The sequence below is a fragment of the Drosophila rhopaloa genome, unplaced genomic scaffold (assembly GCF_018152115.1).
Source record: "Drosophila rhopaloa isolate 14029-0021.01 unplaced genomic scaffold, ASM1815211v1 contig_69, whole genome shotgun sequence".
NCBI classification, from domain to species: domain Eukaryota; kingdom Metazoa; phylum Arthropoda; class Insecta; order Diptera; family Drosophilidae; genus Drosophila; species Drosophila rhopaloa.
This window is the reverse complement of record NW_025335166.1, coordinates 1541659-1560756: the sequence shown is the minus strand read 5'-3', so window position 1 is coordinate 1560756 and position 19098 is coordinate 1541659. Positions and strand designations below refer to the sequence as shown.

At 40.9% G+C, this 19098-nt stretch overlaps 3 protein-coding genes across 3 annotated transcripts; 1 reads left to right on the top strand and 2 right to left on the bottom strand.

Annotated features, from left to right (window-relative positions):
* Positions 1-569: 569 nt before the first annotated feature.
* LOC108049645 (endoplasmic reticulum junction formation protein lunapark) lies at positions 570-3194 on the bottom strand. The gene is made up of 6 exons (XM_017130898.2): positions 3051-3194; positions 2715-2944; positions 2514-2646; positions 1772-2210; positions 1173-1349; positions 570-916 (listed from the first exon to the last, which is right to left on the bottom strand). The coding sequence occupies exons 1-6, from the start codon at positions 3075-3077 to the stop codon at positions 750-752; spliced, it is 1173 nt and encodes a 390-aa protein (XP_016986387.2). The 5' UTR covers positions 3078-3194; the 3' UTR covers positions 570-749.
* Positions 3195-4845: 1651 nt separating this feature from the next.
* Positions 4846-16032, top strand: LOC108049635. The gene is made up of 5 exons (XM_017130888.2): positions 4846-5613; positions 13069-13290; positions 13840-14184; positions 14249-14641; positions 14703-16032. Exons 1-5 carry the CDS (start codon positions 4999-5001, stop codon positions 15675-15677), a joined length of 2550 nt encoding a protein of 849 aa, XP_016986377.2. The 5' UTR covers positions 4846-4998; the 3' UTR covers positions 15678-16032.
* A 492-nt stretch (positions 16033-16524) lies between these two features.
* On the bottom strand, positions 16525-18980 carry LOC108049636 (fibrinogen-like protein 1). Its single transcript, XM_017130889.2, has 2 exons — positions 17720-18980; positions 16525-16754 (listed from the first exon to the last, which is right to left on the bottom strand). The coding sequence occupies exons 1-2, from the start codon at positions 18826-18828 to the stop codon at positions 16580-16582; spliced, it is 1284 nt and encodes a 427-aa protein (XP_016986378.2). The 5' UTR covers positions 18829-18980; the 3' UTR covers positions 16525-16579.
* Between the last annotated feature and the right edge of the window lie 118 nt (positions 18981-19098).

The window sequence follows — 19098 nt, the reverse complement described above, 5'->3', positions numbered from 1 at the left end:
GCTGTTCTTCGTATCGATAACGATGTGTGGTTATTAGTCCTTATTTTATAAAAATCAACAGTTAATGGCTGGTTATGAAAAATATCAACGTTATGCCCGAATTTGGCGATTTTTTTGTGTGTAGGTGGGCGCTGGTGGTGCTGGTGTTGGTCGGCTAATGCGTTATGTTACGTTGCTGCACCGCCAGATTGCCAGGCAGCCAGCCAGCCGATCGATCTCGTTAGCCTTGATCAATGGCCCGGAAAAACAGAATAAAGCTAAATAAAAGCCAGCGAAATTGAAATTGTTGACCGTTCGCATAATGCAGTGTTAGTCTGGAGTTGCTAAAGTCGCATGTGTGTGTTCTCGCGCTTGTAAGTAAGTATCGCTGCTGGCCAAGTGATATCGGCAGCGATGTCGGGTTTGCCTTTTTTGTCACACGCTGCGGCGTGCTTTAAATTATTATGCCATTAGTTGTCGCCTTATTTTGTCTAGATTTTAATTATCAATTTCCTTCTATGCTGACAGTTGTGGGAGTGGTGCCGCCCACACCTCGGGCGATAGGTGGCTGACCCAAAGAAAGTGCTGGCTACTCGAAGCATTATTGTATTCCATTCAATTCAGTTCTTCGACAATAAATTCATGATAACAGATTCTCATTAAAATTTGCTTACCAATAAAAAGTTAAATAAGTAAACTAATAAGCAAATAATCCAAGAATTTTGCTTGACTGCCGCCTAGAAGGTATACATCGGTGTGGTGTGGTGCCTTCAGGAGCTAGCCGCCACCTCAGCTTTGCTGACATTGGCGGCAGCGGATACAGTCTCCGATGTCTCAGTCTCCATTGCCAAGTCTTCCGTTACGGTGGCGACATCCATGTCAGCTTCACTCGATGGCACATCCTGCAGTAGGGCTCTTCGTGCTGATAGCTCCTTATCTAAAAATGTAAATATTGTTAGCAATGCTATTATTGGTGATTATACAGGGCGAAATCATTTTAATGGACAATAAATTACGCGAGTTCTAACACAATTCATAGCTATTTTAGATAAAAACAGAGTTACAGTTGTCAATTACGGTGTTATATATTAAATTTTTTTAAAACCTCAAATAATATTGTTTTACTACAAAAAGCGAAAGAATCCATTAAAATGACTTCATAATGCGGATACCCCTTTAGATTAAATAAATACCAGAGTCATCATCGGATGATTCACTGTCTGAGCTGTCGTTGCGCTTTGTCGTCGATTCCGATGGTGCCTCCAGGGAGAGGCGAGGTGCCACGGGTCGCTTCTTTCTTGCCGGGTTAAGTACATTGCAGAAGCCACACCTGAAGGTAGTGTACTCGTACTCTTCCTTGGGTAGCATTCCTGTGTAATATAAAAAATAGATTTCATAATTACCATTTTTTACACTAACAGTTACTGTCGAACTTCATTAACTCTATATTTTCTAATAACAAGAATTAGAGAGGATAAAAAACCTTTCTTTTGAAGTAAATTTTATAACATGTTTATGTGGTTAAAAATAATATTAATATATATTAATTAATATATTCTATTATTAAATTAGGTAACTTTTAAGAATAAAAGTACGAATATTTCTTTCTTATTAGCGGAAAAAACTTGTTTTTAGTTGACATCAAATGAGCATTTGTGTATTCTATTCAAGTTTTTGGGTTAACCCTAGCCAAAATCGGAATGAAAGCAAAAGCCTAACCGGTTTTTTAACATTTATGTGCAATGTTTTGGTTTCAACTCAAAATGCTTCCCCAGCAGTAATCATAACCCACCGTTATGAGCATGGCACGCCTTGCAGATCATGCCGAATCGATCCTTTGCACTATCGCCCACGATGAAGTCCACAATGCGATCCAGGGCGCTTCGCGATCGATCGTCCACGATGGGAAACGGCGATCTGCGCCGTAATTCTTGAACGGCGTGCAACTGCGGCGATGCTGACGTCACCGGTGCCAGTGACTGTGAGCTGATGACGCTGCTATTAAGCGATGTATTATTGTTGTTATTGTTGCGGTAGACGCTGCTGTACGGTGCAAGCGATCGCTGCTGCTGCTGCTGCTGTCCGCCGGTTGTTGAAACTCGGGCGGCAGCGGCGGCGGCGGGCTGAGGAGACCGCTCGACCAGCGACCGGTTGGGCGTCGAGGCGCTGTGCAGACCGCTTATACGGAGCTGCTTTTTATCGCCAAAACGCTCCAGGAGATTCACTGCCACCTGGGGAATGTATTATAGTATAAGATCTTTGTAGCTTAAGACCTCTTTACAATATCTGACTTCTCATCTGTGTGTTATTTTGGTAAAATGGACCGATTCTTTTTTCTTTTAAATATAGAAGTGGTTGTACTGGCATCTCAAATACAATGTGAAGATATGGAATCATTCATATAATCATACTTTTCTTGATTGCTCCCTTAGAGTTAAGGAATATTACAAGCTACCAAAAACTCAGATGAGATTTCAGCTCGTGTTAGAGGATTTAAAGATGGCCAAGTAAGTAAATAGTATATTTAAGCCCACCTTGTAGGTCTCTTTGTCCATGACCTGCTCCAATATCTTGCGCTTGTCCTCCTTGAGACGGGAAAGCTTATCGCCATTTTTGTTGAGCTTGCGCTGGAAGTACCACGTAAACAGCCGCCGCAGAAAAATAATGCTGGGAGATGGCGGGGAAAATCGGGGTCAGGCAAAAACCGGATGTAATGGAGATCGAAAGGTACTCACACAATCGGAAAGAGGAGCAGCGGAACCAAGTACATAAAGCACTCCTGGACCGTAGGCGGAAAATAGAAGAAGTACCATAGTCCGAAGCCCAAAATATAAGCGCCGATGGTGAACCCCACAAAGTTCGTCACGAACCGCCGCTTCCGCTCTTCGGTGTTGATCATGTACTTCTCCAACGCCTGGATCTGCGTCTGCAGCCCCTCCAATACCGCCTCCGTAGACTTTTCCTTCTATAATTAGATTCGTGGTTTCACGACACATATTTTTGGGTCTTAGTATTTGCGCACTTTGGCAAACGGGGGAAGCTGCGGAGGAGGGGTCATCGGATATACGCACCCGGAACTTGGACAGCACGAATCCCATGATGTGTTGTTAGGAATTTAATTAGAAACGAACAAACTTAAACATTTACTGGGCTTTTTTGCTATTAAACCGCCCGCTTGCCTAGGAATTATTGGATGCTCAACGTGACCGTGGCTGTACCTTTCGAATAAACCGTCAGAACCCGAAAATATACTAAAATACCAAACGAATACGTTGGCTGCAATCGCAGTCTCAAACCATGCAATAATATTTTAGTGGAAATAGCACAAAGACACGAACCTCATGAGAAGTTTTGAATTGAGAAATTAAAAAAATTGGTAAACAAATACTTAATTTATACCTATTTAAATAAATGTATTTTATTTTCAAACAAATATACATTTAGATTTATGATTTTTAAGAAAATAGTTTTTTTTTCTTTTTTTTAATTTATATTAGTCTAAAGCCTTGCGTCCTTTATTAATTTATTAATAAAGCAAAAAGGTGATTACACCCCTCTCATCACTTATAGTTTGAAACAATTTTTCCTGTTATATACAAATTTACATGCTTTAAGCCTAGTACTCAGATCGACAAACGAGTACGCTAGCGTAAAAACTTTAATCTTTCCAGTGTGACCAAAATTTCGAGAGTTCATTAGAATTAAGCGTTCTACGGTCGTACTGTCAACAAACCCAGCTGACTAAGCAGTTAAAGTTCAAATATCGTATTTGCGGGAAAGAGCCTTTAAAAGAAATTATCAACTACCTTGGCAAGAGGGTATTATAATTTCAGTCAAAAGTTTGCAACGTAGTGAAGGAGACATTTCCGACGCTTTAAAGCATATATATTCTTGATCAACATCACCAAAAGACTCGATCTGGCCATGTCCGTCTGTCAGTTCGTCTGTCCGTTTGCCCGTTCCTACGCAAACTAGTCCCGCAGTTTTGAAGCTATCTGCTTGAAACTTTCCCAAAAGTTGTCTTTCTACTACAGGTAGTATATAAGTCGGAACGAGGCGGATCGGGCGACTATATCATATAGCTCCCATAGGAGCTATATCAAAAAAATTATAACTTTGCTGTATTTAATTATTTTTGTTAGTTCTTTAAAATTTTGTTTTATTTAAATATTGATCAATTACGGTTTTAATTGAATTAAAATCGGACAACAATATCATATAGCTGCCATAGAAACGATGGCAAAATGCAGCGCAAAATCGACATAGCTTCATTGTTTTTAGTAATATGTATATAGAAATCGAAATGTGGTCGATTTGTAATAACTGCAAGGGTATATAAACTTCGGCTTGCCGAAGTTTGCTTCCTTTCTTGTTTTGGTCATTTACATTTCTGCACTAAGTTTGTACCTTTTAAGGCCTGACGAACGTACATCCAAAGTTAATTTCAGCAAACTTGCAACGCTATATAATTTTCTGTTATTTTTTCGTCGATCTGAGTACCATGGTGAAAATCTATTTAATTATTCGTAATAAGGCCCTGAAAATTTGAACGTGAACGGAGGTGGGGCTTTTCGTAAGTACAGCTTAACTTATAAACTTCATATAAAATCAAATTTTACTTTAGACTTACGAGGGCTTGCTGTGTTCTTTTCCAATGCCGGGTTTTTTCTGCTCTAATGTACATGCGTACATAAATAATTTTTGGCTTTGAAAAGTCCCGCAATTGCGTGTTGTCTCATATTTTCGTTGGCGCCCTATCTGATAATATCGTTCACTATCGAAAGTGACCCCAGTGTATCGCACTTTTCGATGTATCGATACTCTCGTACCATCACCAAGAATTTAAACAATAATGCCCGGATTGGAATTCGCTTGTTGGAGTTTGTTTGGATCACAAGTCGAGACGGAAAGCTCCGCGTATCGGTTCGTTTTATCGCCAGTTGCTTCGTCGCGAGTGCGCCAAAAAATAGCGAAAATTCGTAGATTTGAGTGAGGGCTAGACCCGAGCGAAACCCAGCCATGTTGCCGCTGCAGGAGTCCCAGGCCCAGGCGTCCAACTGGCAGCTGGAGGATTACGCGTTCTTCCGCAAGTGCGGGGAAATCACCGCCTCGCCGGACGTCCAGAGTTTCGGCTTCAACTGCGCCTTCTGTCCGGCGATCTGCCTGCAGTTCTCCGTGTTCATGGACCACATCCGGGTGCAGCACACCCAGGACATGAGGCGGCGCTACGAGTCTGGGGAGGAGAAGAGCCAGCAGCAGCCCCAACCCGATCTGGTGATCATGGAGCTGGACTGCCCGGAGATATATCCTCCGGACGAGGGGCACAAGAAAGCCAGCTGGGAGGGGGACATGGACATCCAGCTGATGAGCCTCGTTCCGCCGACTCCCGCACTGCAAATGGCCCCATCCGAAACACCCGAAATAGATTTGGTCTATGTGGTGGAAAACCCATTGCCACCCTCGCCGCCGCCCTCCGCGGACATTTCGGGCGACGAACTGCCGGGCCACTGCCTGCAGTCCTTCGACTTGGATCCGTTCGCCATAATGCACGAGGTGGTTACGCTGACTCCGCCCACACCCATTGCTCCACCGCCGGTTTTAACTCCACTGCCGCGGTACGAGACACGACGCGTGGTAAGCTAATCACCAAACACCCGCTGCCCATTCCCACAAGTCACAGTGAACGCCCGCTACCAGAAGTTAGTTAGAAATTAGTCAGGAATGTCTGTTACAGAAACAATTTTTTAAGCTTCAAAAACTTTAATCATTACAAATTTTACGTAATATTTTATTTTATCATTTCTTTAAATTGTTTCATTTTGAATAGATTAAATTATTTGAACATGGTTTTTTTTAATTATACAAATTTTATATGAAAAAATATATTTGCAAAATATTTTTTAATATTTGGTTCAGGTCGATTCATTATATTTTATTGTTAAGAAATTGTTTGTGATTAATCTCGGCAAGTAGTATTTTAGAATCTCTTCCATTTTATAGCTTTTTATATCAATTTCTTTTTTAAAAATACCTGACAATTTTTTGTAGATCGATTAATATAAACATTTTAGGAATTGCTATTAAGAATTGTTTAACAATAGAATGTAAATTAAGATCTGTCTACACATAAAGTTTACCTTAAGTTTAACCATGCTGGTCATTCACTGTCTATAGTTTTTGCTTTCCCCTTTTTCATGCAATTTTGTAATGCAAAACGGCTTTCCGTTGCTGTCAGGAAAGGTGGAGGGGGTTCAAGCAGAGGGGTGGTGGGCGCAGCAAGTTCCGGAGAAGGTTTCCCCTGGTCACTTGACCTTCAAAATAACGGCGCAATGGCACACAACACAAAATATTGAGCAAAAGTGTGTCGCGCATTTTGCGCGCTCATGCTTCTCTTTTATTTTCGTCTTCCCCTTTTTAAGTCCCGTTTGCCGTCCGTGGACTTTTTTTTATTTATTTTGGAGGGGCTGGTTTGTCAGTTCGCCAATCTGTGAGTTTGTCAGTCTGTCAGTTCCCTTGCTATTTTCGATTTTTTTGTTTTCCAACGCGACGCAATTTTTCAGCTTTTTCTTCAGGTTTTCTCCTTTGTTTTGTTCCATTTTTTGTGGACATGGAAATGTCTGGGGCGGAAAAAAAACAACCACATCTTTTGTTGTACGTTCAAAGCGATTTATGTGCTAAAAAAAAATATACATTTAGCAATGAGGCTGAAAAACACTCGATATTTGGGACACAAACTTTCAATGTTTTGGAAAACAGCTTGTCATATTTTCTTTGTTAGTCCGGAGGCCTTTGCTCCGTGGCCAAAATTTAAAAATAAATGGCTATTAAATGGTAATTAAAATGATTATTTATGTCAACGCGACATATATGTATGTACATATGATACACACATAGCTTGTGGATGGTGTCAAATACATATTTTTTATAGGATATCGAGACGGCTGTATTAACTCGTTTCATTAAAATTTACTTTTTTTGTCGTGTAATCCATTTTTTCAGAAGTTTTGATTTTGTATACGTATATTTTGTTTTGCTGTATTAAAAAGTACTTAAAATGTCAAAAAGTTAAATTGTTTCCTGTGCTTCGACAGGCACTTCAGAATATTTATATGTATATGTACTAAGATGCTCACTGAAGTGATTTAGGTGATAATAATTTTTTAAGGCAACGAGACTAAAGATAAAAAATCTTGCTAATTCTAAAATAATTTGACGTAATGCTGTCTTATTAGTTTTCTTTTTGACCAAAAATAGGCCAGACCGTTGACGTAATGTAAATGCCAATAAATAATTTTTTCACACACGAGCTAATTTAATGATAATTAAATGAAAATAGTTCGAATAAATATGTGTGAGTAATCTGGATGCATTTGTTGTCATTATCGACCAGATAAAGGACAAATAAGTAATGGTTTTTTCGTAGAGAACGCTGTTAGAATGTTGGTTATTATTATCGGACACTCGATGTCCGGGGAATTGAGCTGTTCTCTCGGAAATAGAAATTGAAATGTTGATAAAAATCATTTTCTATTTGCCCGTAGGCTGCGTACACGACACTTGCAATACAAATTATTGGTGATTTCGTTGTTTTTTTTCGGTTTTGCCATTATCAGCATTGGGCAAGCTTGTCGGCCGACATAGGGCTTTATCTAGACCCCAAAGAGGTAAACAAATAGGGGAATATTATCTAAGCTTCGATTTGGTAAGCATTCGTAGACATTACGCTAGCCACAGTGGGGCAGGAATTGTAGACTTCACGGTAAAAATTAAATTATTTTTTCCGCTGATTTACGAATTTCGCAGCCGTTCATAAATCGAAATCTTAGCAATTGCTTCGATTTCCTGTTCAAACCACTTGTAAACGTTGTTCCCATTATGATTTATATCCATAAGCAATATCGATGACGCGCTGCTCTCGCCACTTTAAGTAATTTAAGATATGTTGGACCGATCGATCGTGGAAGTCGTCGCCCGACCCAGACAACCCAATCAGTCCAATCAGCCCTCCTCCCGCTCGACCACTACACTATCATTCCAACTCACCGCTCATATCGCTATTGGGGGTAATAAAATAATTTTAGATTTTTGTCGATATTTGCCGGCTATTGAAAATGGCTTAGAGATAAGAAAGCGCGACGGAACTTAACTAAGGAGGTTTTAATGTTCATTTAAACACTTGTAAATTGGAATTTTTAGAGCACCTGCCATAAAAACCTTCATAGCCCATAAATCATTGTCCAAGTAAAGTGTCGACTTGAAATATACCTGGTTGACGATGATTTGGAAGAAATGGCTACCGAATAATGCCTAGTTATACGCCCCTAAAACTCTGAATACATTCCAAACAAACCGATTTCCCTGAATGTTTAACAAATCTTTGAAATTATTACCAATCGATTAGTTGTTTGCTTTTGGTCGTATCCCTATCAGACAGCTTGGACCCCAACTAAATCATCACTAATCCATTAAAATCAAAGTTGTGAGTGCAGTGAAAAAGCCTCCCATATATCATCGCCCATAATCTAATCTTAAGTCGTATCAATGCGTTCCGTTTATTATCTTCCCAGGCGATAATTTGGTTTCAGCATTAAAAAATCTTCTGGAAGGTTCGATTTATGTGGACGTTAATCATGCTCAAACAAAAAATGAGGACATGTTGACAGCGACTGCTTCGGTTTTTATCGGCTGCATGCATGCCTATTAAATAATTAACAAGTTTAACTAAACATTTCGGCAGGCGGACGTCTGGAGAGGGGCTTTTGGTGGCTTTCCACCCGCAAGTCGCCCCTGATCGATCAGCTGAGGAGGTTTTACAATCAGTCTAATTAAATTAATGCAGCCTTGTGACTGACTCGGACTGAAAAAGTTATTTGTTTAAAGTTTTACAAAGCCGGGCGCATTTTATTTTGTCAGAAATTGATTGCACCTAATGCCTCCGTATTATCTTTGAATCTGGCTTTCGCTTTGTTTGCTTCCCGGTTCCTGTGTGTTCTCTATAAGGTTTCCCATCGGTTTATTTTTCGTCGTTTTCGGCGGGCTTCCATTCCAATTCCATCAGGGCGTGGACGAGTTTTATGCTCGGCCATAAAAGCAAACGAAACCCTGCCACGGGTTGCGTGAAAAAAGACGAAATATTCTTCATAATTTATTAGCTCACGTTGGCTTTATTACATTTGAGTCTCGTGTTCTCCCGGATTTTGCATGTCGCCGTTTGCTTGCCACCGGTTGGTTGCCTTTGTTCGTTGTCATATGGCTTGGGGGAAATAATTTTATATAGCATACAAAAATGGGAACTCGGCCCGGGCCCTAAACCTATATGGCAAACAAGACGCTTACCGAAAGCCGCTGTTCGATCAATTAATGCCCACCCTTGGGCCGCAAATCAAATAGAGCCGCGGAAAAACAGAACCGAAAACCTGCTATCAACCATGGCCGTAGCCACAGGCACTGACACCGTTTGAGGCCAAAGCCTTACAACGGTATTAAATGGTGTATTAATGGGCTTTTCCATGAATCTTTTATTTGCACATCAACTAGGCCCCTTTCAATCTAAGCCCTATATTCCCTATATGTAAGTGCCGCATTCCTCGTCTAATTGAGACTTGGATGGGGTCGGACCAGATCCGATAATCACCGTTTCGGAATTAAAATGTAGTGAAATAAGAGTTTTCAATAATTAATTCGTAGCATCTTAACATCGAATTGCATCGCATCATCATCAAAGGCATTTTTGATTGGCGCTGCCCGCATATTTTTTTGCCTGGTGACAAATGCAATAAACAATAGCTTTTAATTGAAGAGCCCGATGACGCAGCTGCTCGCACCCAGAATTGGTCTAGACCGACACTGTTTGACCATGGATTCCCGACTTTGATATGGGCCGCAATACAAGTGCGGTTAATCAAAGAAGTTAACTATGTTGTGTACTACACCATCTATTAGAGCCGACTTGACCTTATATAATTCCATCAGAAGTGTTATATAAAGAGCTTTGACATAAAATATTTTTCAAACGAAATTTTAATTTTATAAACGACTCGATTAATTGGCGTATAAAAGATTAGTAGTTAAAAGAGTTCAGTGGTCTTTCACTAGCCATTACTAAACAAATTGAACTCCTACAAATCCATTCTGTGGTTACATATCGATTTATGGCTTCAGTGCCTGATCCCTGCGCTCTTGGAATTCCCCTTCTCAAGTTCGCTTTTCAAGACTCTGACAGTTCTAACGAGTTTCGACCCCCTTCGATTCAAAAATGTATAAATAAACATAAAGGGGGAAAGCACTCAACTAACTCAATAAGATTGTTCTGCGATCGGGTTTCAATATACATCGAGAGAAGTACACCCGGGAACATGGTGCGCTGCTGTTGTTGTTTATTGAATTTTTATGCAATTTTGTTAACTGGATCAATTATTTCAATTGCGTGTTCGGTAAACACAAGTTGTGACGCAGTCCACGGAGAATTCCGGACGGACTCGGGCGGAGGGTGGACAAGGTTGTCGACCAGCCACACCCCACAATTCGTGGGTGTCTAGGGCCAACACAGCTGTCCAGACTGGGGAGACTAAACCAACTTTCTATGGTCGCCGGGTCGAAGCTAGCCGAGCCTTTGTTTGCCCCACTCCGCTCGGCAAATTGCTTGGTCTTTTGTTGCACCAATATTTGAAAAATGTGATAGAAAAAGGGAAAGTTTAACCGCGGATACCAATACTGGAATACCCTTGTAGGTCAAAAACTATTGGGAAAAGATAATCCCACTTTATTCATACTTAAAGAGATTTTTGAAATATTTATGTTAAATTACTAACCGTATTTATATTTATTTAAAAAAAATAAACAAAAAAAATCAATAAAACGAGGGTATATAATTTAGAGATTAGATCTCTGATTTGGACTGATAATATTCTCAATAAAAACTCAATAAAACAAGACCCATAAGCTTTATAACCGTGTTATAAAAAGTGGGTACCCTCTAGATGCCCTACCCATTTAAATACCAGGAGAATAGATGAAAAAATATGATATAAAGCAGCTGTTCATGCATTTGCACAATTCGATATGGAATAGAATGAACGCATGTGGATGTGCAATCCAATGCAATACAGCCCCGGAGTGGAACTATTTCCTGTTGCCAGGCAGACACCAACGTCAAGGATTGGCAGGGTCAGCAGGGAGCGGTGCTCGTTTTAATGGGTTTGCTCTGCTCACCTTTCCGCAGGGTGTCGAGTAGGTTGAGGTCCTTGCCTCGAGTGGGTGTAACCCCAGTTGGAGCTCCAGCGGCTCGAAATGAAAATGTTTTCGCTCGCTTTACCAGAGAGGGCGCAACTTTCATTTCGACGTTTGAAATTGCATTTTTAATTGGGGCCAAGGCTCGTTCTTTTTTTTTCTATATTTTCCCTTCTGCAATTTTCAGTTATTCAATTAGCTCAGGAAAGTGATGTTAGCTTTCATGGAAAGGTCAGGGCCCTGTTCAATGGTTGGTGGTGTCTGTTGGTGTCTGTTGTAATACCATCCGATTAATCTGCCGCCATTTGTGCCACTAACCCTTTTTCCATTGATTAATAGGGTATATATATTTGGGATACAGCTGTAGTAGCTTTGATGGTTAACAGGTTCCATTGAATGAATATTGAGGTGATATCTTATGATCAATCAAGTTAGCAGACAAAATATGTTTATTCAGAACTTTAGGTTAACTGGATCAATAAATGCAAGCGTAATTAGTAAAACATAAACTGCAATTACCCAATAACTCCTAATGCTTTTGGTCCGCATTTCACTTTATCTAGGCCCATTAACCTTATCGACGTTTTGTGGGTGGAATGGGGGACTAATACAAACTGGAATATATTGACGGGCTAATGTATCGACAATTGTGGTGGTCACTGGCGAGTCGCCTCAATTTCAAGACAATCAGGCGACAACTTCAATCACCATTTATGGCCAAACAAAATACTTGAAAAAATATACAAAACAAAAACAAAAGCTTTAAACACTCTTCTAAAAGTGCCTTTTTATTGGCTAAACAGCATATATTATTTTTTTTAACGAAATGTAATGAATTGGAAAAATTAATTTTAGAATAAAAAAACGTTTAATTATTTAAACAATTCCCTGTGGAGTATATAGCGTATAGTTTGCCTCCACGCAATTCGGTGGGGAACCGGTTAGAACTGCTCATCTTATATGGAATACCGTATGCAATGTTTGTCAGAACAAAACATTTGCATGCGAAAATAAATTTCGTTTCGGTTTTAATTTGGGTCTCGAGAATTCTTAATTAGGGTACTGGTATTGCGGGACCTTATCGACAGCAGTGTTCAAGTGTGTGAGGGTAGGTCGTGTTCCATTCTGGGCACAATAATAAACTTAAAGCACCAGCTATCCAAATGATCTACTATCTAGCCTCAGTAACTAACGTAATATTGAATAGATATAAATTGGTGTTATATATATTCTATTTAGTTCCATGAATACATCTCCATATGTTTTTCAATTGAACAGATAATCTACCAAAAAACTTCTTACACCCACTAATCGAAACTATGTACAAATGTATGTACATTTGGCATACTTAATGCATGACAGCTGCCCTTGAATAATTCATACACTTCATTCTTGTGCGTTTAATAGACTATTGCGAAATACGATAAATAAGTAGTTATGAGGGAAGTTCTTCAGTATGTGGTGTTGTATATGCTCCTCTTCACACAAACAACAAAACAAAACAATATTACAAATAGGCAAACAAATGGAAAAACACATGCAAATGCCCGAGAATATATTAGATGGGAATATAGAAGTCGGGCCATATGCAAGCGCGATAAGAACAATGACGACGACACAAAGGCCAATAGCCGCTGATATTCGAGAACCGAGAATCTAGTATCGAGTGCGAAAGAACCGATGAGCAGACTTTCCCTTTTTGTTTACCAGTGCTGTTTGTGTACGCTTTTCAGCGCTACGATACACCCGGGCAAGATCATGTGGCTGGGCACTGCTTATCTCAGTGATACTCCACCAAGAGCAACAGCAACGGTTACAAATTTATTTATTTATGCAAAATATTTATACAAATCTATGTAGGCAATGCAGCGCAAGCTTCGTCAGGCGGAAAACGAGAATGCAAAAGATGACGATGAGGAGGAAGAGGAGGTGGATATGCTGGATGTGGTGGATGTAGAGGAGGAGCAGAGCGGGAGGTCGGAAAAGAACGTGCTAGAACTAACGCCGCCCGCCACGCCCCCTACCCCGGTGGCGCCCACATCGCCCACGAGCAGCATTGCGAGCTGCGTGGATTTGCAGTCGGTAAGTAAACATTCATCTCAGCCCAAATTAAAAAATGAATTTACTTCCTTTTCGGTTGACTTTTAATATCTTATCGAAACTGACCTTTTCTCGTTTTCAAGGATAGGCTAAATATTGCTTTAAACTGCTATATATCACATGTTCCTAATTTAAAACCAACTTTAACTAAGTAATAATATTGGAGCTTGGGTAATATAACTGCTATTAAATAATGGGAACTATATTAATTTTAGTTTACAAAAGTTTTTGAACAATATTTGTATAATATTTGAGTTTTATGTTTTAAAGGGTTAGAAGTTTTTTATAATTTTATTATTTTTATTTTTTTTGTGAAGTTGTATTGTTTTTTATACCATATTTTATGTTTGAGAAAGGGAATCTGCATCATTAAAAATTTTAAAAATTAACGTAATTAAATGTTTATTTAAAGATATCTTGGCAAAAAAGCTAAAGAAGATCATAAACATATCAAGTAAAATTCTACCCATGACACACGCTCTGATGTTCTTATAGCAACAACTACCTTTTCTAATACTTCCTTAATTCCAGAAAACTCGACGTGAACTGGAGCGCAATCGTGAGTTCGTTGGCTCCCTGCTGGCGGAATACGAGCGCGCGGAGAAATTGTGGAATCCTCGTCATCCAGAATACAAGTACAATGCCAAGCGCAGTTTATACGGGGAACTGGCTGCTCCGCTGGAGGGCGTCTGCCACAAGCGGCTTTCCGGGGCCGAGATCTTCGCTGTGTTGAAGGAGTTGAAGGGCAGATACCGCCGTGAACTAAGCAAACTGAACGCCCTTGGCGGAAAGTACAAGTCGCGGTTGTGGTACTTTGACAGGATGCACTTCCTCAGGGGCGTCATCGAAAACAGGCGAGCAGAAAGGGAGGCCAAGGTACTTAGTCAGATTTAAGATAGTCAAATTGATTGTTAAATAAACTATCCTTTAACTCATTCAGATCTCCAATGAAGGCACCGAAAGCGAGAAGTCTTGCGAAACGGACGCGGAGTCCTGCAGCAAGTCCGCATTGTACCGTGAGGTTCTCAGCTTCATTCTGGACGCATTTAAGCGACTTGAGTGCCTGTGGAATCCGCAACACTACGACTATACCAGCTGCTGCAAGAAGGAGCTGTACCGAGAGATCTCTGCCCAGCTGCAGGAGGAACTCAACTACGAGCTGAGCGGCGAGGAGTGCTACAAGGAGATTCAGAAGCTAAGGACGCGTTACCGCAAGGAGTTGCGCATGGTGATCAAACACAAGGGTCTGTACCTGCCCAAGTTGTGGTGCTACGATGAAATGGAGTTTCTGCAGCCCATTTTGCAACAGCAGATATTCAATAAGATCAGCAAGGTAGTGCTTTATGATTTATGGGGGTTTTCAGGATGTTTGAATAATTTGTTAAATATTTTAGAAAGTCGGCGTGGTGGAGACCAATCAGAAGACCAAGTTCATTGATGCCAGCTCCATACAGTTTTCCAATTCCGAGGATGAGCTGCAGTTTGTGGAAATCTATCGCAACTACTCAGCCCTGTGGGATGTGGATCATCCCGACTTTCGTTCGAATGCTTATCGTGGTCAGGCCTTGGGTCACATGTTGGATGAGATAAACACCACCTTTCACTCTTCCTACTCTCCGGAGCAGCTGGAGAAGACCTTGTTTGACCTGCGCAAGGAATTCTCGTCGCAGAAACGAAAGATACTCACCGACCCCGGGGACTCCAGTCATATTCCTTTGCTGCACGCCAAACTGGCCGAATTCCTGGACCAAAACCTCGGTCCCTTCCGCTGCGATATATGCTCGGAGCTCGTCAAGACCTGCGATCAGTACAAGATGCACCGATCCGGACATGATGGCACTCAGCCCTTCATCTGCACGCTCTGCGGGAAGGGCTTCCAGATGCCCTGCAACCTGACGGTTCATATCAGACGACATCGGAGGGATTTCCCATATGCCTGCGAGCATTGCGACAAGCGTTTCGCCACGTCCACGGAGGTGGCCATCCACCTGCGCACCCACACCGGCGAGCGACCCTACATATGCGACCTATGCGGGAAGTCTTTCAAGACTTGGTCCTTCTTCGACATCCACCGGCGCCGGCATCTCAATCAGTCGACATTCCACTGCCAGATCTGTGCGAAAGGCTTCTACGAGAAGAATCGCTTCACGGACCACATGAACTCACACTGGGCAATCCGCAAGCACCTATGCACGGTGTGCGGCAAAACCTTCACCACCTACGGCAACCTCAAGAAGCACACGGAGCTGCATCTGGCGGTGAAGAAGTACAAGTGCAGCACGTGCGGCAAGCGATTTGCTCAATTCGCCAGCCTACGATGGCACAAAAAGCGGGAGCACAGCTCCGAGGGGCAAACGGACGACAAGTAGAACCTGCAACCACTCAAAGTTCTCCTCTGCACTTTATAATATTTACAAGGCAATCGTAAAGAGTTAGATGTGTGCCCGCGTACTTACAGATATTGCCGAGTATGTACCTATCATATCGTTAATCTAGCACTTAGTAATGTATTTATTTGCTATTTAAGAATGTCTGATAAATGGCTACAAATGTTACTTTTTAAGTGCTGTAAACTTTATCGTCTTAATCAGTCGATCAGCTAGCCGTTAGCAAAATGCTTGTAACAGGTTTATAAGTCAAAACCCAAAGTCATTGAAAGTGAAACCAAAAATATACATGTGTATTAAACGAAGTCACTTGGAATGTTTTCCAATGTAAAGTTCAGTTTGGTCTTATCAATAGATATTTCAGCACATCAAAAGAATTTGGTCTGGTTCTAACCAGTTAGAATAAGTATTGTCTGGAATTTATAACTCTTTGCTGAAGTCGGAAATCTTCCGACGAATCGATATTAATTTAGATATCGCCCCTTTGCTTATTTGCCGAACGTTTATTGACTCCAATTGAGCGGCTCCAGTCGCCCCATGAAAGTGCAAGTGACAAATGAGACGGAGGAATCTTCCAGCGCCCAGAGTTATTTCATTTTTATCGGCCCAATGCACACACTCAATTAGATTTCATTAAATTGTTGCAACAGAGCAAATTACGAGAACGGCGGAAAATGAAAATTAATTGCACCCAATGACTTGTGTGCAAACAAACAAAAAGTCTAGAGCGATATGCAGTGAACTGTAACGGAGTAATTACCCACAGAGCCGGGATACAAACAAAATCGAAAACTAATCAAGTGTCGGAAGGGGACGGAACAGAGATTAATAGGTTTCGGCATCAAAGTGAGATTTATATAGTTCAAATTTACTGCCTTAAGTGATTATGTTGGATTCCTGGCCGTTCGCTTCGCCTTGGGCAGGTCCTTCAGCTCCATTTGGCTCTTGGGGCGGATGAGCATTTGCACGGACTTCAGGGATCGAAAGCTGTACCATGGTTCCCAGTACACGCTCTGGGGATTGTCCACTTCCCCCTTGAAGTATTTGCCATTTAAATTGCTGTAAAGCGGATATAACAAAGTTTGCATATATTCGTATCAGTGATTTACACATAAAAAGGAGTGATATCTTAATATTAATATTGCGAATTGAAACAAAATAATAATCTATTTATAAATTAATGGATTTATTTAAATGAAAGTCCAAAATTAATATTTAAGTAATGGATTTTCTATAATCAAGGGTCTATTTTTCTAAGAGTCTAAGTTAAAAGCATTATTTTGACATTTTTTTTGTACTCAACTGTTAAGATAAAATAGCATTGTCACATGTCTAAATTGTCATTTTAATAGCTGACGGAATTATTAGAATTTAGTCAAGATATAATTTTATCATTCATAACAGAAAAATCAGTTTCGATAAGATAAATCTAGGAATTTGTGGCAATTTTAAACATAAATATTTATATCAAAACAAGAGAGAACGCTTTAGTCGGGTGCCCCGACTATCAGTTACCCGTTACTCAGGTAAAGGGAGTGCGAGGGAGATGGAGATAGAAAATTTGATCACGCATAACTTTTTAATGAATGGTCCGATTTGAAAAATTTAAAGGGGGCGTGGCACCAGTTTGAAACACACTTGCGCTGCGTAGGAACTCCTGAAATCTACATGCAAAATGCCAATCTTCTAGCTTTTATAGTTTCCGAGATCTCAGCGTTCATACGGACGGACAGACAGACGGACAGACAGACGGACAGACAGACGGACATGGCTATATCGACTCGGCTAGTGACCCTGATCAAGAATATATATACTTTATAGGGTCGGAAACGCTTCCTTCTAGCTGTTACATACTTTTCACCAATACAATATACCCTTTTACTCTACGAGTAACGGGTATAAATATCATGATCCCAACTTAATCACTTTAAATATCAATAAGGTAATTTAATGAAATCTAAAAATAGATGAGTGTTTAAGATCTATCATGTGAAAGATTATTTTTTGTATTTACCCAAAATTACCTGCGCGAACAGAAGTCGTACCACCAGGCTCCTTGATGGTGCTCCGCACAGTTCATGTGCGTGAAGGCATCGTTGTCCCGGTCGAAGGTCGAGAACTTCATCTTGTCGTGGGTGCGCAACGCATCGCTGGCGTTTCCCTGATAGTGACCCAGAAGCTTCAGTTCGTAGCCTTCCTCCGCACTGCCGATAAGAAAGTCGTCGTAGTGGGCATAACTCGTCTCGCCGTCGAATCTCTTGATGCTGATGTAAAGCTCGTGCGGCTGGGAATTGGTCATGCGGTATAGTTTCTCCAGTCCGATCCAGAACTCGCCGTTCAGTTTTCCGAACCCCTTACTGTAGGCGTCCCAATTCCGGTAGAAGTTCACGGATCCGTCCACGCGGCGCTGAATGGAGGTCCAACCGGGTCCGGCGGCAGTTTGACCCTCGCAGGGAACCAGGAAGGGCAGGAATCCGGGCAGGTGGATCAAGTGGATTCTGGGGGAACGACCAAAGGGCACACAGCTCGTGGTGGCCGCCTCCCAATCCGCCAGCAAATCGTCCTTCTTCTCCCTGAACTTCCTCTCAAAATAGGCAACCTTACCCTTGAAATGATCGATCAATAGAGCACTGGAAGTGTTTAGTTTTCTCAATTCTGTCAGCACAAGCTGTTTTCTTTTTAATCTCGTTTCGTATATCTTCACTTTCTGCTCCAGCTCCTTGATCTTGTTATCTTTATCCTTAATGGCAGCCGTAAATGAAGAGTTCTGGGTACTACAAACCTGTGTGAGGTTTTCAAACTTCTTGAGCAATTCGTCATCCGTTTGGTTCTTGGTTTGCAGTTGGGATATCTCAATTTCCTTATCCTTGATGGTGGCGGCATTCTCAGCTATTCTTCCCATATAAACATCCAGCAGATCATCCAAGTCTCCCTTACTAATGCGTATTGTCTTATGTTGATCGATGTGGACTTCCGCCAGTTTTTCCGGAGGGGCTGTGACATTAGCGATTATCGTAGCATTAGTGGGTAATACCTGCTTTATGGGTGCTTTGGTTGTCTTTGTTTTTGAACTGACTTGAATAGACCGTGCTGAGGCCAGCATAATAATTAGTATTATACAAAAATATTCCATTCCGGGTTGATTTTTAGAACCGTATTGAATAAAAGTCAAAATTCAATTGAAATCGCAAGCGAATTGCATTTCCCTAAGCTGAGTGCAAATCAGGAAACAATAGCTAGTGCTAAGTCGACTGCAGATAAGAAATTCTGAACTTGGAGGCTGCTCTTGAACTTGAAGAAGCATACTATTGAAGCTGACTCATATTTTATATGTCGCATAAATGCATTGCTTTAAGATGAAATTAAAGTCGGCCTAAAATATTATTTTTTAATTATTGTTTTT

Excerpts from the sequence above, each read along its gene's own strand:
- LOC108049645 (XM_017130898.2), bottom strand. The coding sequence starts at position 3,077 with ATGGGATTCGTGCTGTCCAAGTTCCGG. Across the intron at positions 2,945-3,050 it reads TCGTGCTGTCCAAGTTCCGG|AAGGAAAAGTCTACGGAGGC; the intron begins GTGCGTATATCC and ends ATCTAATTATAG. Across the intron at positions 2,647-2,714 it reads CTGCTCCTCTTTCCGATTGT|CATTATTTTTCTGCGGCGGC; the intron begins GTGAGTACCTTT and ends GCCATCTCCCAG.
- LOC108049635 (XM_017130888.2), top strand. The coding sequence starts at position 4,999 with ATGTTGCCGCTGCAGGAGTCCCAGGCCCAGGCGTCCAACTGGCAGCTG. Across the intron at positions 13,291-13,839 it reads GCTGCGTGGATTTGCAGTCG|AAAACTCGACGTGAACTGGA; the intron begins GTAAGTAAACAT and ends CCTTAATTCCAG. Across the intron at positions 14,185-14,248 it reads GAGCAGAAAGGGAGGCCAAG|ATCTCCAATGAAGGCACCGA; the intron begins GTACTTAGTCAG and ends TAACTCATTCAG.
- LOC108049636 (XM_017130889.2), bottom strand. The coding sequence starts at position 18,828 with ATGGAATATTTTTGTATAATACTAATTATTATGCTGGCCTCAGCACGG. Across the intron at positions 16,755-17,719 it reads TACGACTTCTGTTCGCGCAG|CAATTTAAATGGCAAATACT; the intron begins GTAATTTTGGGT and ends TCCGCTTTACAG.